The 17,373-nt window shown below is 53.5% G+C and overlaps 1 protein-coding gene across 1 annotated transcript; it reads right to left on the bottom strand.

Annotated features, from left to right (window-relative positions):
• Nucleotides 1-1,003: 1,003 nt before the first annotated feature.
• RPL29 (ribosomal protein L29) lies at nucleotides 1,004-3,372 on the bottom strand. Its single transcript, XM_012496811.2, has 4 exons — nucleotides 3,219-3,372; nucleotides 2,803-2,847; nucleotides 2,421-2,485; nucleotides 1,004-1,497 (listed from the first exon to the last, which is right to left on the bottom strand). The coding sequence occupies exons 2-4, from the start codon at nucleotides 2,837-2,839 to the stop codon at nucleotides 1,132-1,134; spliced, it is 468 nt and encodes a 155-aa protein (XP_012352265.2). The 5' UTR covers nucleotides 2,840-2,847; nucleotides 3,219-3,372; the 3' UTR covers nucleotides 1,004-1,131.
• Nucleotides 3,373-17,373: the final 14,001 nt, after the last annotated feature.

Raw genomic sequence — 17,373 nt, 5'->3', positions numbered from 1 at the left:
CAGAAGTAGGGGATCACATGCCATGGGCTGCACCTGCTGCTGTAGCATAACAGCACCCCTTTGGGAGTTTCTGACGTGTCCAAGGTTGGACTGAGACTGGTTTTGAGGATTAAGTGTGGCTGGGAAGTGCCCACCTGGTGCCTTCTATAGGAAGCCTCCACAAAGGCTTACTACTACTTCAGTACTTGCTTCACTGACTGCTGAGGATAAAGACCTCCATGTGAAGCAGCTGACCCAGGGGCACAGCAGGGTCAGAACCAGTCACGGGAGTAAGGCAGTGCCGCCACCACCACCTGCCTTCCTGGGTCCCTAGGTTTGGGGGACTAACATAGGCCAGAGCAGTGGATGCTGACCAGGTGTACCTAAAGAGCCCAAATCTGGGACGCCTCAGGCCAGAGTGCAGAGCTGCTCAGCGGGGCCCCTTCTCCTCCCTCGGAGTATGCTTTAAGACCTCATGAGGATGTTTAAGATTTCTCCCTTTGGGCCAGGAGCACTGGCTCACACCTATAATCCCAGGACTTTGGGAGGCTGAGGCAGGCAGATCACAAGGTCACAAGGAGATCGAGACCATCCTGGCTAACACAGTGAAACCCCATCTCTACTAAAAATACAAAAACAAAATTAGCCAGGAGTGGTGGTGGGCGCCTGTAGTCCCAGCTACTTGGGAGGCTGAGGCAGGAGAATGGTGTGAACCCGGGAGGCGGAGCTTGCAGTGAGCCGAGATGGCGCCACTGCACTCCAGCCTGGGAGACAGAGCGCGATTCTGTCACAAAAAAAAAAAAAAAAAAAAATTTCTCCCTTTGCTCAGCAGGTTACACAGTCCAGCAAGCTATGTGCCCGAGCTTCCCAAAAGCCCCCAGTCGTTTCTCATTCATTAGGTCCTCCTCTTGCACTTCAGGGTCCCATCTCCTGACTCCCACCCACACCCCACCATCCAGACTCATCTTCTCCCACACCAACAGATGGAGCAACCAAACCCATCCCCAGGATCGTAGACAGAGGCTAACAAATCCTGCCTCAGGTTTATTTGTACAAATAGCACAGGAGGACCCCAGCCCCATGCAGATGGTAGCCCAGGGGCGAGGGTGGGTGGTCGCACCAGTCCTTCTGTCCTCATGTTGGCAGAGATATCTACTCTGAAGCCTTTGTAGGGGCCTGGGCACCTTTGGGAGCCTGAGCTGGAACTGAAGCTGGAGCTGCAGCCTGGGCCTTGGTTTGATCCTTGGCCTTGGCCTTTGGCCGGCACAACCTGAGCCCCTTGGCAATACGGGCACGAGCACGCTTCCCAAGCTTGGGGTGGGCAATGTAGGCAAGTCGATCGAGCTTGCGGCTGACACCCTTTGGGATCTTGGGCTTAACCTCCTTGGGCTTTATGAGGGCCTTAATAGCCTCGGCACGTGCACTCATGGCCTTGGCATTGTTGGCCTGCATCTTCTTCAGGCCCTTCTTGTTGTGCTTCTTGGCAAAGCGCATGTTCCTCAGGAACTTGGGGTCCACCTGAAAAGCAGGAAAGGTACAGGTGGCAGCATGTGGGTCCCCAAGTCTCTCCCTGCTGCCCCTCTCCATAGGGGTACCCAGCATTCTAAAGACAGCATCAAGTCAACCTCAAATGTGGAAATACCCAACCTCTTGAAACTATTTCCAGAGAAAGTGTACCACCACCCCAGGGAGCCAATACTCCACCTGGGTAATGCTGTGCAGACCTCCTTCCAGAACAAAATTACAAGCTGCTTTGCTGCCCTGTCTGCCAAGGTTGTGGGGCTTCAACTTCCTACAGCAGGGGTTCAACCAAGTTTTTTCCTGACATCCCCTCAGAGACACCCCCTCCCCTCTTTAGAAGAAAGTGTCAATTAAATACCAAGTCTGGTCCAAAAGACTTATAGCCAAGGCGGAATATGGGGAAACTGAGGCTCAGAGTTTGTGGTTCACTCCACGGAACAGAGAGCAAAAGTAAAGAGGAGGAACAGACTGGGGACACGCTCAGCTCTCCCCTAGACCCTTCAGCCTTCTCAGCTAATCCTTAGAACCCCCTGACACAGGAAGAGAAGCTGACCCCAACTCCAGCACTGGGTCAGATGGAGGTGATAAGGCCGGTCAGGTGGGAATGTGCCCTGCACGCACTCAGACAAGGCCACTCCTTACCCTAAGTGCCGCTACCAAGCAAGGGAGATGGCCAAACTGCCCTCAGAAGGCAGGTTACGCCCTGACCAGAGGGTTACACTTCAGGCTGTGGAAGACCAAGGAAAGCTTTATTATGGGTCTGGTAGGGTAGAAAAAGGAACTGCAGGCTTTGGGTGGGCCAGTTAGGCTGTGCTCAGGCAGAAGCCAAAGCTAGAGAAAAACTACATGAAAGGCCTTGAATGTGCACCCGGAACCAAGAAAAGACGCTTCCGTGTGATCATGTGATTCAGTGCACTCACCCCCTTAAGAGACTCGTATCTTTGTGATCGGGGTTTCTTGATACCATTTCTGTGCCATTTGCGGGCTGTGGGAGAAAAAAAGGGAATTAAGCCAACAAAGCACTTTCTTCTAATAAGACCACCCAACGTCACAGCTGGCAAGTCTGGGAGAACCAACGCTTCCTATAGCAGCTACATTTGAGATACGGGAAACCCTTACTACTAAATGCAACACACTGTGTATCTCAAGTGGATCTCTAAACCTATGACCCTAACGTTATTACTGGGTGAAATCAATCAGCCTCAGGCCCACAATGGAAACGTGCCCCTTCATCCCCGCCCCAGCTTGCCTGAACCAGTCCTTGCCAGGGTCTGGGATGTAGGCAGGGCCCAAAAAACTTACACTGGTTGTGTGTGGTGTGGTTCTTGGACTTGGCCATGTCTGCACCTGGAAGACAAAAGTGGAGATCAGGGTTAGGGGCTCCTCTGCCCCCCCATTCTGGTCAGAATGAGCCTGCAGACAGAGGATGTGCAGCCTCCACGAGTCTCGACTTACTCTGCACGACCCGACGCCAGTCCTGGCCTCCCAAACCCAGGTAGTGATGCCCTGAAATCAACTCCTTACCCGCGGAAAGCTGCGTTCCCCAATAAAGTGGCTTTCCCTGCCATCCCCCTCCTAGGACCTAGAAGCACCATTCCCACCCCGCAGCTTTCGCTCCCCACAGACACACGGTCGCTCACCCGTCCTCTCCGCAGCCCGCGCCCCGCCGCCGCCCCTAAGTCGCGGATGGCATCGGATGCCGCGCGGACAACACTCACCTTAAGCCGCGGCTCCCGAAGCGCCTAGAACCGGAAGAGAAAGGGGCTGCGGTGCAGCACGGGAAATAGGGTCAACAACGCCGGAAAGTACTACTGAAAAGGCTTCCCCCGGCTCCGGGAAGAAAAGTTCCGAAGCCCGGAAGAAAGCAAGCCAGACGTGTAGGCGGTGCTACGAGCTTGCCTCCGTCCCCTTCAGGCTGCCTCCTCCCCTATCTGTTTCTCCAGGACCTGGCTCTTAAGTCTTATTCAAGATCCTGAAAGAGAAAGGAGTCCTTGAGGGATGATGTTGGGCAAGGAGATCTGTGTTCTTTTTTTTTTTTTTTTGAGACGGAGTTTCGCTTTTCCACCGAGGGTGGAGGGCAGTGGCACAACCTCGGCCCACTGCAAGCTCCGCCTTCCGGTTTCAAGCAATTCTCTTGCCTCAGCCTCTCGAGTAGCTGGGATTACAGGCGCCTACCACCACGCCCGGCTAATTTTTGTAGTTTTAGTAGAGACGGGGTTTCACCATGTTGGTCAGGATGGTCTCGAACTCCTGACCTCGCGATCCGCTCGCCTCGGCCCCCCCAAAGTGCTGGGATTACAGGCGTGAGCCACTGCGCCTGGCCAATCTGTGTTCTTAAAAGCACCCCTGTAATCCCAGCACTTTGGGAGGCTGAGGTGGGCGGATCACGAGATCAGGAGTTCCAGACCAGCCTGGCCAACATGGTGAAACCCCATCTCTACTAAAAATACAAAAATATGTATTATATATATATTAGCCAGGCCTGGTGGCACTTGCCTGTAATCCCAGCTACTCCAGAGGCTGAGGCAGGAGAATTGCTTGAATCTGGGAGGTGGAGGTTGCAGTGAGCCGAGATCGCGCCATTGCACTCCAGCCTGGGCTACAGGGCGACACTCTGTCTCAAAAAAAAAAAAAAAAAAAAAGCATGCCTGACTCTTTCGTGGAGAAGGAGCAAAGGGGAGGAAGGAGAGAGGGCTGCCTGGACCTGAGGGAGGACAGTGGGAATGCAGAGGAGTGGACAAGGAAAGAGTACTGGACTTGGGACACAGAAGATGAGGGAGAAAAAGGAGGCAAAGATAGCCCCTATGTCTTTGGCTTGACAACTGGGTGAATGGTGGGGCTGTTTACAGAGATAGAAGATTGAGCGGGGAGCAGGGGCTTTGGTTGTTTCGTTTTGAGGGGGAATGATGAGCCAGATATTTTTGTTGGATGCATTAAATGTGAGATGCCTGTTGGACATCAGAATTGAGAAAGTGTTGCCTCTAACAACTCTGTTGCCTTCTCCACCTCTTCCCCCTATAGTTCATTTTCCACACGGCAGTGGGGCTTGGGGACTTGTTTTAAGATACAAATCAGATCCTGTCCCTTAAATCTGCAAGGACATCCCCTTACATGGAAGATCAATTCTTTACCCACTTGACCCTGACAACGTCTGTCATTTACTTCTCTCCAAACCCATTGCCTTTCTTTCCTGCCAACCACAAATATGTGTTCTGCCTCAGGACCTTTGCACTGGCTATCCCAGCCACCTGGACTGCCCTTCTCCCTGCTTTTTGGATGGTGTACTCTTTCCTATAGAGGCCTCCCTGGACTCCATTATCTAAAATAGAGAACCACTGCCTCATCTTACCAGTTATTCTGTGTCCTCTCATGGTTTTCTTTCTTTTCTATTCTTTTTTTAGACAGAGTCTCACTCTGTCGCCCAGGCTGGAGTGGAGTGGCGCGATCTCGGCGCACTGCAACCTCTGCCTCCTGGGTTCAAGCGATTCTCCTGCCTCTGCCTCCCAAATAGCTGGGATTATGGGCGCGCAACACTACGCTCAGCTAATTTTTTTTTTTTTTTTTTTTTTTGAGACGGAGTCTCGCTCTGTCGCCCAGGCTGGAGTGCAGTGGCGCAATCTCGGCTCACTGCAAGCTCTGCCTCCCGGGTTCACGCCATTCTCCTGCCTCAGCCTCTCCGAGTAGCTGGGACTACAGGCGCCCGCCACCACGCCCAGCTAATTTTTTGTATTTTTTAGTAGAGACGGGGTTTCACCATGGTCTCGATCTCCTGACCTCGTGATCCGCCCGCCTCGGCCTCCCAAAGTGCTGGGATTACAAGGGTGAGCCACCGCGTCCGGCCACGCCCAGCTAATTTTTAAAGAATTATTTTTAGTACAGACAGGTTTTCACCATGTTGGCCAGGCTGGTGTTGAACTCCTGACCTCAGGTGGTCTGCCTGCCTCGGCCTCCCAAAGTGCGGGGATTACAGGCATGAGCCACCGTGCCCGGCCGTGGTTTGCTTTCTTTATAGAACTTTCCCAGACTCTAATTGCATTGTTTACTTACTTGTGTATGTGTCCGTTATCATAGGAGCCCGGAGTTTGGGACTGGTTGGATCACCTTCATTTTCCCACTGCCTAACTCAGCACAATGTAGACAGAGCAAGAGCTTAATAAACACATACCCAGTGAACGTTCCTTGACAAGCCGGGTTCATGGAGTGACAGACGCATACTGCAGAGGTTTAGGGAGTGAAGGGGAAAGGAGGTTGTGGAGGCAGGACATGTGGATGACTCCTTACTGAAGCATTCCTGAGAAAGGGGAGAGAGATCTGACAGGTATGAGTTGGGAGAATGAAAAGCAGGCTTATATACTGATGGATGACCTGGTGCCAAGAAAGAAACAGCTGAGCCTAGAGGAGAGTGTCTCTGCAGGAATAAAGTCCCTGTGGGGTGCTAAGCACAGGTAGAGAACCTGGTGGGCGAAGACAGGGACTGCAGAAGGTGGGGGTGGTGTGATGACTGACAGCAAGTCAGGGCCTGAAGCTGAACTCAGGAAGTGGAAGAGGTGGCTCTGGAGACTGGGACAGGGAGAAGGAGGTCTGACTGCCACATCCTTGAGAAAGAGAAGCCAGCAGGGTAGAGGCTGACAGCGGGGGCTGTGATGACTTTATTTATTTACTTTTATTTATTTATTTATTTATTTATTTATTTACTTATTTTGAGACAGAGTTTTGCTCTCATTGCCCAGGCTGGAGTGCAATGGCGCGATGTTGGCTCACTGCAACCACCACCTCCCAGGTTCAAGCGATTCTATTGCCTCAGCCTCCCGAGTAGCTGGGATTACAGGCACCTGCCACCATGCCCGGCTAATTTTTGTGTTTTTAGTAGAGACAGGGTTTTACCATGTTGGCAATGCTGGTCTCGAACTCCTGACCTCAGGTGATCCACACTCCTCGGCCTCCCAAAGTGCTGGGATTACAGGTGTGAGCCAGTAATCCATGCCCAGCCTGTGATGACTTTGAAAGAACCACGCTGCCCTGCTATGTGGCCTTCTAGCTGGGTAGCGACTCCCACAGCTCCTAAAAAGTGAGTAGTGACTTGGTTTAGCTAGACTGTTACGACAGAGGCAGAAAAAGCAGTGAGCAGAAAGCCACGGTCTGACGGGAGAGGCAGATTCAGAGATGGACAATGGTCATGCAGTACCACTGGGGCTGTGTTAGGGATTGGCCCAGAGTTAAATCCCAGCTGTTAGGCAAGGGGGAGTCAGTGACAAGAATGAGGAACTTTGGCTGTGACCTGAGGGGACCTGTCCAGGAGCCAAAGGGGACCATTACCTGGAGCCACTGACCTGTCATGCTTTTCTTTTCTTTTTCTTTTTTTTGAGACAGAGTTTTCCTCTTGTTGCCCAGGCTGGAGTGCAATGACACAATCTCAGTTCACTGCAACCTCTGTCTCCCCAGTTCAAGCAATTCTCCTGGCTCAGCCTCCTGAGTAGCTGGGATTACAGGCACCTGCCATGTTGGTCAGGCTGGTCTCGAACTTACAGTCCTGCCATGTTGGTCAGGCTGGTCTCGAACTCCTAACCTCAAGTGATCCACCCACCTTGGCCTCCCAAAATGCTGGGATTACAGGCATGAACCACCACGCCCAGTCCCTGTCATGCTTTTCAAAGTGGGATGGATGGTAGGGCCATCCATTTCTATAAAGATAGTACTCTTTCTAGGGATAGTTTTCTTTATTTCTCCCTTCTTTCCTTTCTTCCTCCCTCCCTCCCTTCTTTCTTTCTTTTCTTCCTCCCTCCCTTTTTCACTCCTCTCTTTCATAAATGGAAACTTACACTATATGAACTCTTCTGTAACCTGATTTTATGCATTTAATCATAATTTGTGGACATCTTTCTCTGCTCATGAAAATCTTTTGTAATCCTAATCTATTTTACGTATTTTGAAACATTATTTTGAGAAGAGGTCAATAAGTGTCACCATATGTCAAAGGAGTCTCTGGCACACACATACAAAAAGGCAAAGAACTTAACCTTTCCTCTAGGGTTGACACACTCTCACCCTCCATGAGTGAGTGGTTCTTGCCCCATCTCAAATCTGCCTGGAGGCCGGGCTCCACTTGCCTCCTCCATGGAGTAGCCTTGGGCAGAGCCACTATCTGGACTCAGCAGAGCATCAGCCAGGTCTCTCTCAAATGCCTTGGGCACAAGGCAGAGAAAGATGTGAGCCTGGGTGACAAGACAGGGCTGGATGGGCCTGGATGTGATCAGCCCAACCCATGTGGCCTGCAAGGGTGTTGTCTCGTCCAGGCCTTGTCCAGACCCGTTACCCAGTTCAAATCCCGAGTAGGATCCCACAGTGTCTCCTCAGCAAAGTGATGGGGTTGGAGACACCTGGGGTTGTTTTTGCAGTTCCTGTCACAGTCCCAGGAGTACGTGGTGACCTGATACATGTTTGAGGAGTTAAATGTGCACATTTCACAAATCCAGGAAGATGACATAATCAGGGTCAAGAAGCCAGCAGGCCTGGAGGGATTTCTCAGAGATAAGAGTCAGCTCTTCTCCTGGCCCCAGAGCCTTGCTTGCCAAGCTTCAGTTCCCAGCGTAACGTGGGGATAAAAATAGTAATTACTCTTGGGGCTAAACTGGATAATTTGAGTAAAGCACAGAACACCGTTAAGTACACAGTAGGTGCTCAATCATTGTTAGTCCCATCCATGCATCTTCCCCACAAGGCCTCAGGGGAGGGACACAGGGCTTGGGGAAAGAAAATCAGTGGCAAGTGGATGCTAAAAATAAGGACAAGATCCAAGGAACAAGAGAAAGCCAAAGTGGAGGAAAGTGGCTGTGCTCATGGGAGCTGGGTCCCCTCAGCCTCTGAGGTTCCAGAGATACAGGGACTACCAGTGTTTTCAGGTAAGAGGTTGTCAGAACCAGGGTGTTTTATCTGGTTGTTTTACCCCCACAAGAGAGAAGTGTGGATGGGGGGTGGGCTTTGGGACTTTGGATCTGCTTAGAACTTTCTGAGGGAGGGGCTACCTGATTCTGTGTGTCCCTAGAAGACAGAGCTGTGACTGAGGACAGCAAATGCCAGCTTCGTGGAAAAGGGGAATTTTTGCAATCAGAATTCCCTCCAAACTATGGGCTGCTCCCAGAGGTAGTGAGCTTCCTGATACAAGGGTTGTGCCAGCAGTGATTGAATGACCTGGGGTTGGGGGTTTAAAAATGGGATGGAGGAGGCCGGCCATGGTGGCTCACGCCCATAATCCCAGCACTTTGGGAGGCTGAGGCATGTGGATCACTTGAGGTCAGGAGTTCGAGACCAGCCTGGCCAACATGATGAAACCCCATCTCCACTAAAAATACAAAAAATTAAGATAGGTGTGGTGATGGGCGCCTGTAATCCCTGCTACTTGGGAGGCTGAGGCAGGAGAATTGCTTGAACCCAGGAGGCGGAGGTTGCAGTGAGTTGAGATCGCGCCACTGTACTCCAGCCTGGGCAACAAGAGTGAAACTCTGTCTCAAAAAAAAAAAAAAAAAAAAAAGGAATGCAGGGTTGGAAAATAGAGTTAAGTTCACTCCCCACCAGGAGCCTGGGATTCAAAGCTCCTGGTAGAAGGAAAGGGCCATGGGCTGCATGCAACGCCAGGCTGGTGCTCAGTATCTGTCAAAAGAGAGTCAGGTCTAGCAGAAACTGGAAGGTGCGGCCCATTCCTCAGGTCATCGCGCGCGCGCCCCTCTCAGCCCCAGGCCTGATCTCCCTCTGGGGGCGCACCTGGCCCACCTAGCCCAGGAGTGAGCTGGGATGTGAGCCTATCGTCCGCAAGGGGGCAGAATGGGACCGCGGATGGAGTCTGGTGCTGCAGGTGGGCTGTAGACAGGCACCCGCTCCCCTCCCGCGGGAGACTCTTGCAGCCTCCCAGGCCGTTCACAGCTGCGCTTCTCAGCACCCCCCACCATCCCCACCTCCAGATTCAGTGCCTGTCTGTCTATTTTGAACAGGTTCTCTAGGCTGGGTCAGGTCTCCCTCAGCTCCAAGTTCCTGGTTGTTGTGGTCAGGTGTCTTCACCCAGAGAGGGTTCAAGGCAGAGGAAGTAGAGCCCGTGGGCATCCCTGGGCACAGCCCCTCCTGGCCCATTTTGGAGTTACCCAAGGGCGATGCCTCTTGTGGGTTAAAGGAACAGGCTTTGGCATCAGACAGACTTGGTTTTCGATTCTGACTGCCACTCACCAGCAGAGCGTCTTCACCTCTTGGAGCCTCAGCCTCCTGCCACAGTGGAGGCGAGTAACGCCAGGGCTGAGCAGGCAGGAAGTCTCCCGGAGCCTCGCTGTGCATTTGGGAGGCCCGCGGGTTTGATTGTGAGACCGCACAGCAGCCTTTGGAGGGGATATGGTTTTTATCACCCCACTTCACAGATGGGGAGATGGAGTCCTTGGGCATGATTGGCTAGAGGTCCCACAGCCAATGGAGAGCTACAGCAGTCCAGGCACCTACCAGAATCTGGGGCAGCACGAGGTGATTTGTACCCAATGAGGCCATGGAGGGGGCCTTGTGACAGTGACTGCTATGTGATGGGAGAAGCCTGTGGCCTTTATGGCCAATGGATGCCCAGAGTGAGGGCATCCTCTGTGCCAGCCCCTGCTTCTGCCAGACACATCTGCCCCATCCAGAGCAGGCCTACAAAGGAGGTGGTAGTGTCCTTGGGTGGAGGGCAGGCTGCTGCCTGAGTAGGCCTGGGCTGGGGTCAGTTGGCCTCAGGCAGCCAAGGACTGGCCAAGTATAAATGGAAGAGAAGTCCAGCAGCACAGAAAACCGACCTGCCAGGAAGGGTGGGAGGGAAGGGACGGGGTAGGTGGGTGACATGAGGGTGTTGGACAGGGCTAGATGGAACCTCTCCCCACTCCTGTTCCCAGCCACAAAAGGAGGCTACGGAGACTCCCTTTTAACAAAGAGCATCTGAAAAGGAAGAATGAAGCTGAGAGTTGGGAGGGACACCCCTCTCCTTTCCCTCCCCAGCAGGCTCCAATGGCCCCAGCAATGTCGTTGCCTTGGCAACCACAGCCCCCTTCTAGCTCCCTTTCTCCTTTAACCCCATCCTGCCTGGATGCACCTCTCGCCTGTACCCTCCCTCCCTCTCTTCCCAGCTCAGACTAAAGAGAGACTTGGCGGGTTGGGGAGAGAGGACTTCTCTGCTCGCCAAGCAGTCCTGGGGTTAATGCCCTGGCTGCATCCCAGGACCGCCCCTTCCTAGGGATCAGATGGAGGACTCTTTAAGATGGAGACAGGACAGGACGAAATGACCTTTGAAAGAATTTTTCTGAATGAACAAGGTAGCTGTCTTCTCCCAAAGATTTCAAACCCCAAGTCTCCCAGTTCTCACTCCCTCCCAGGAGACAGAGGCTGTGACCCAGGAGCCCCTGGCAGAGTTTAGGAAACCAGCGCTGGAGCGGGGGGTTTGAAGATCATCTAGTTCCCCTCCCTAAGCCAATGGGTGGGGAAACTGGGGTCTAGGAGGAGGAGGAATTTACTCAAGGGCACACAGTGAGTATTGGAGAGTCAAGGAGGGAACCAGAGAGGCCTGAGCCGGGGTGAGGGTGGAGGGTGCATTTGCTACTGTTGGCTCGAGGAGTGGCTAGGTACAAAGGGCCACAGGAGGCCTGCACCCCATGGGAAGGCAGCTGCTGGTGTTTCTCTCATGAGTCCAGAGAAAGCCCCTGGCTGCCCTCACCCACTTCTGTTCCCTGAGAGGTGCCTGCCTCTCTACCATTGGTGTTCCTGGCTTTCCTAAACTTAGTGCTTCAGTAACCCCCTCCCAGGCCCCAGCGCAACATAGGCTAAGGAAGGAGAATGAGGTCTGGCCCTGTTTAGGGAGGCACACGGGACTCTAGCAAGATCAGAGAGGAGCTAGAATTCTGAGAGGGCTGGGGATCCTAAAGGTCCCATCGAGGGTGTCCCCTGAGCAAGAAGGGCTTGTGGCTGCAGGCAGCGGGTTCTGGCCCAAGGGCAGCCCTTTCCTGACTGTGTCCCTGGCAAGTCACTCAACTTCTCAGGGGCTGCTAGATGGCCCAATCCCACCTCCACGTAAACGAGGTCGGCCACACAGGCTACACGAGGTTCCCATGAGGCAGCAGACACAGAGCTATGGACAGGTCCTGGGAGGGGGTCCCAGCCCCAAACCTCTTGTATCTGCTGTGCCAGGACCACTGCCATGATCACTTGGAGCACCTACGGTGTGCAGAGCCGGGGACGCTGGGAGGGGAGGAAGCTGTGGGCACAGCACCCCTAGATGTAGACCAGAGAGGGCTCCATTCAAGCCAGGACAGAGGGCTCCACAAAGCCTCTGGAGGGTTGGAGGAGCGCCCCGGGAGCCTTCCTGGAAGATGAGGCAGGCCCTGTGCAATCAGGTGGAGGTGGAGAGAACACAGTGGGCTGGAGAGGGTGAAGGTTGGCATTTGCTCCCATAGTTCTTCCAGCTGATCCGGACCTCCCTGAGCTGTCGCTGCGCCCCTGAAGCCCCCAAGGCCTGGCCCAAAGAGGGTGCCCTCGCCTTTCCCGCACACAGCCCTGAGTCCTGGGTGCCAGCAGAGAAAGGGGCCTGCTGCTGGGGGCTGGAGTCAGGAGCTTTGCCTTTATTGTGGCTGGTTCTCACCACACCCTCAGAGTGGCCTCGCCTGTTAATCCCACGTTGCAGAGGAGGAAACAGGCTCAGAAAAGTAAAGCGACTTGCCCGTGATCACCCAGCTTTTTCTCCTCTGTCAAAGCCGCTCCTTGAAACTCTCCTGGGCGTGGACACTGAGACTCTCACACTCAGGTGGGAAGTGTGTCACCCAAGTGTGGGAAGTGTCATCCCAAGATGACAGCTTGGGAAAAGGAAGGGGACGCCTACCAGAAGGAGTGACCCTCTGGTGGACGGTGCTGAGGTGTCCGTGGAAGGTGGGGGCAGGTGCTGGGAAACTCAGGCCCACCTCATCCAGCAGGCGTCCCCCTGCAATATTGCATTTGTTAGTCCCTCTTTCTACATCAGCCCCATACCCACTCATTAGTTCTTCAAATTCTCAGGCAACCCCTCAGCAGGCAGCCACTGGCGAGGGCTGGGGAGCACAGTCCAGACCTGCCTGGATGCCAGGCAGCTGGGTGACCTTGAGCAGAGGCTCAACCCCAAGGCTCAGCTTCCTCATCTGGGAGAGGGGGAGCAGGGCATCACCTACTTGGCAGGCTGTGGTGGGGATCCAGGGACCCGTTCATTCTGAGCACCTACCAGGGCCTGGCCTGTGGACACTGCTCAGTCACCGGCTCACCCAGGCACTCCTCAGCCCTGGTTAATCCCCCAGCCACCTGCCTACTCCTGTGCCCACCTGTGGCTTTGGTCCCCATTTCCCGATAATCCTCAGGGCAGGTGCTGGCAGTCAGGGGGTCAGGGTTTTCCCCGCTCACCCAGCAGGTCTCCTAGGACAAGCCTCGGATTGGACAGATGACCAGGCAGGCAAAATGGGGGTCCTTCTCTGCCCTCCCCAATCTCCCCTGGTGGGCAGAGGCCGGTGGGGACAGAGGCAAAGAATCCCACCCAGAGTGGGGATAAGAGAAGGGGATGGCTCTGCGGTGGCCCTCCTCCCTGTGGGCAGGGCTGCTGGGGACAGGGTCAGATGAGGTTGGGCTGATAAGCGGCTGCTGAGCGGTGGCAGTGAGGGACATGTGGGGACCCCCACCCCTCCTAACAACGCAGCACCAGTGCCTAGGAGCCAGCGGGTGAGAGGCCCACGGTCCTGGCTCTGCCTGTCTCAGCGCCTGCTGCCTGCCTGGCACAGGGCCCCTGCAGCACTGGTTTTAATCGATCACTTTCTTTCCGCAAGCGGCTCCTGGAGGTGCGGGGGCGGCTTCCCCTTGACTCCAGTCTCCTGGAGGATGCAGCTTGGCTAAAAATAACTTGAATTACTGAGCTCCCACCCTGGCGCAGAGGAGGGGCCTGGGGGCTGCGGGGGCGGCTCCTGGAGGGAATGTTGCCGCAGCCAGGAGGGGGGTTCCCTGACAGGAAACGGAGAAGAGTGAGTGTGGCGGGTGGGAAGGAGTGCAGCTTGTTGAAGGGAGGCTGGCCCTTTCTCGCCCATTCCTCCAGGCTCAGGCCTGCCCCGTGGGGACAGTGCTTCTGGAGAAAACCTGGGGAAGGGCTGGCGCTGACCCCTGCACTTGCGTCACTGAGGGTGAGTGGCCTGGCTGTGGCGGGGGTGCTCCTCCCAGCACAGACACTGGATTTGGAGGAGACTCCCCCTGTAGATGCTCTGGGCAGGAGCCTCCTCCGTGTCCTCCCGCAGGGCACCAGAATGCAAGCCGTGTTGGACATCAGGCAGAGGAGTCAGGTCTGGTCTCATGTCCTGTTCCTTCTGTGTGACACTGAACTCAACTTTCTTATCTGATAACTGGATGCAACTGCAAAATCAAGCATTTACCTCCATCCCCATTCTGCAGGCAGCCTCCCATCTGTCTGGAGCAGCAGCATCAGGCCCCCTGTCACTCCTCACCCCCTTGGTGCCTGCAGAGGGGGCAAGTCCCGTGACCACTCTTCAGAGCAGAGTGGGTGCTATGTCCAGGTTGGGCAGGCAGGACCTGGGTCTCTCAAGGTGCAGCAGGGCAGGTCAGGGAGAATGGGGACTCCAGGGCCTCATGGAGAGTGGAAGGTGACTTCAGGGCCCAGGCAGAAGCCTGGGGTCAGGTGGCATGGTAATAGTCCCAGCTACTTGGGAGGCTGAGGCACAAGAATCACTTGAACCTGGGAGGTGGAGGTCACTGCTGCCCCCCTGCCATCCCCATCTTCACACCCCAGGGCCGGGCCAGAGCAGGATGCGATACAAGCAGTTCAAGGGCAGGTCCAGGGCTGCATGGCGGAAGGGGGACAGGAGGGCAATCCCTTGCACGCACACGGAGGCGGTGGGGACATACTGGTGTGGGACCAATCCGTCCTGCAGCAGGGAACAGGCTGGGAGCCTCCAGCCCCCGCCATTGCCTCAGTTCCCTCATCTGTAAAAGAGGTCTGGATTAGATGCTCTCTGAATTTCCTGACAGCATCTGGGGAAGATGGAGCATAGCAGCTGCCCTTGGGAAAACAGCAACAGCTACGACTTCAGCTTCCCTGCCCTTCACTGAGCACCTCTGGCGCTGAGATGCTCTGTGAGGACAGCACTGAGGTTATCCCCCGTCACACATGAGAAGACCGAGGCTCAGAAAGGGGGACTTGTCTGAGGTCACATGGCTTGGACATGATAGGCTGATTTTGAACCCGGCACTGTCCAACTGCAGTCTGTTTTCCCATTCCATCCTATTCTAAACATAGGGCCTGGGGGACGAGACGTGCTTTTGGGGGTGACTCAAGGTGGGGTGCAGGGGCATGGATCCACATAGAAGTTCCCTACAGCTGTGCCCCCTCCCACACCCCCTCCCATCCCCACCCAGGTTTGGTTCAGGTCACAAGGAGCCTCATTCTGGGACACCAATGGGACTGGGAAGTGGCCGTGCTTGCGGGAGGTTGGGAGGAGAGGAGGGAGTGTGAAACTGCTTGAATGGGAACAGGACCAGTGATAACAATAATGACAATAACTCCCACCCCCGACCCCAGAGACATTTTTAGCAACACTGTTCCGAAGGAGAAACTCAAATATCCGGTGACAGGCAAATTGAGAAATCAGCCGCAGCTCCGACAGCAGCATGGGTGAATCCTGAACCATCATGTGGGTGAAAAAGCAAATTGCAGGAGACTACATTCAGTTCAAAGCCATTTTTATAAAGCCCCCCTGAAGTACAACTAAATGATATAGTTTTAAGAGTTCAGGTGTGTATGATGACAGAACTATCTACAGGCTAGGAAGTGGTAAACCAAAATTTGTCATACTCGTGGAGAGGCAGGAGCTGGATAGGGAGACCCACGTGGGGGACCCCACCCACGGACACCTGCCACAGGCCCACAGGGTGCCGGGCACTCTTCATGGTGCTGGGGAGATACAGGCATGAGCAAGGCAGACATGAAGCCCGGGCCTTGTGGAGCTTATGGTCTAGCAAGGCAAGTTACGTGCCCATTCTGTGTTGTATGGTGGGTCACTGGTGTCCATTATACTATTTTGCATTGTCTGCATTGTCCCTTACAGATATTCTTTTTTTTCCTTTTTTTTTTTTTTTTTGAGATAGAGTCTTGAGACAGAGTCTGATTCTGTCACCCAGGCCGGAGTGCAGTGGTGCCATCTTGGCTCACTGCAACCTCCGCCTCCCAGGTTCAAGCGATTCTCCTGCTTCAGCCTCTCGAGTAGCTGGGATTACAGGCATGCACCAGCATACCTGGCTAATTTTTGTATTTTTTGTAGAGACGGGGTTTCACCATGTTGTCTAGGCTGGTCTTGAACTCCTGACCTCAGGTGATCCACCCACCTCAGCCTCCCAAAGTGCTGGCATTACAGGTGTGAGCCACCGTGTCCAGCCACAGATTTTGTTTTATTTTATTTTATTTTTTATTTATTTATCTTTTGAGAGGGAGTCTCGCTCTGTCGCCCAGGCTGGGGTGCAGTGGCACGATCTCGGCTCACTGATAGCTCCGCCTCCCAGGTTCACGCCATTCTCCTGCCTCAGCCTCCTAAGTAGCTGGGACTACAGGCGCCCGCCACCATGCCCTGCTAATTTTTTGTATTTTTAGTAGAGACAGGGTTTCACCGTGTTAGCCAGGATGGTCTCGATCTCCCGACCTCATGATCTGCCTGCCTTGGCCTCCCAAAGTGCTGGGATTACACTCATGAGCCGCCGCGCCTGGCCTTATATTCTTTTATATTAATCAAATACTGTATTTAGGCCAGGAGCAGTGGCTCACGCCTGTAATCTCAACACTTTGGGAGCCTGAGTCGGGTGGATCATTTGAGTCTAGGAGTTCGAGACCAGCCTAGGCAACATGGTAAAACCCAATCTCTACTAAAAATACAAAAATTAGCCGGGTGTGGTGGTACTACATGTCTGTAGTCCCAGCTACTTGGGAGGCTGAGGCACAAGAATCACTTGAACCTGGGAGGTGGAAGTCACAGTGAGCCAAGATCGCACGACTGCCCTCCAGCCTGGGCAACAGAGTAAGACTCAGTCTCCAAAAAAAAAAAAAAATATATATATATATATATATATATATTTAAATACTACTGTTTTATCTGTTTAAATACTATATATATATAATCTGTTTAAATGCTATATATAGGCCAGGTGCTGTGGCTCACACCTGTAATCCCAGCACTTTGGGAGGCCGAGGTGGACAGATGCCGAGGTCAGGAGATCAAGACCATCCTGGCTAACACGGTGAAAACCCGTGTCTACTAAAATACAAAAAAAAATTAGCTGGGCATGGTGGTGGGCACCTGTAGTCCCAGCTACTCGGGAGGCTGAGGCAGGAGAATGGCGTGAACCCGGGAGGCGGAGCTTGCAGTGAGCCAAGATAGCGCCACTGCACTCCAGCCTGGATGAGAGTGAGACTCCGTCTCAAAAAAATAAATAAAATAAAAATAAATAAATAAATACTATATACATATACACACACATATATACTATCTATAGTATATATGTGTATATATACCATATATATGTAGTGTATGTGTGTGTGTGTGTATATATATATATAGTATTTGGTATTTAAATAGATTAAAGGAATAAACACAAACTTAATTGACCTTCTTCTCTCCAGTAAAACATCCCACCCAAGTGGGGAGGTTCGGGGGTCTGAGCTCCTCTCCCTGCTACCCCTCATGGACATCCCATCACACTCACCTAGAGGGGGTATGAATCCCAGATCCCTTCCCCCATCTCAATCTCCCAGCCCAGCTGAATGTCCCACAAAGTTATTCTCTCATTCACCAGCAGGTAAGGGTCAAATATCGT

Source organism: Nomascus leucogenys, chromosome 4 (genome assembly GCF_006542625.1).
Source record: "Nomascus leucogenys isolate Asia chromosome 4, Asia_NLE_v1, whole genome shotgun sequence".
NCBI classification, from domain to species: domain Eukaryota; kingdom Metazoa; phylum Chordata; class Mammalia; order Primates; family Hylobatidae; genus Nomascus; species Nomascus leucogenys.
This window is presented reverse-complemented; position numbering and strand designations above follow the sequence as displayed.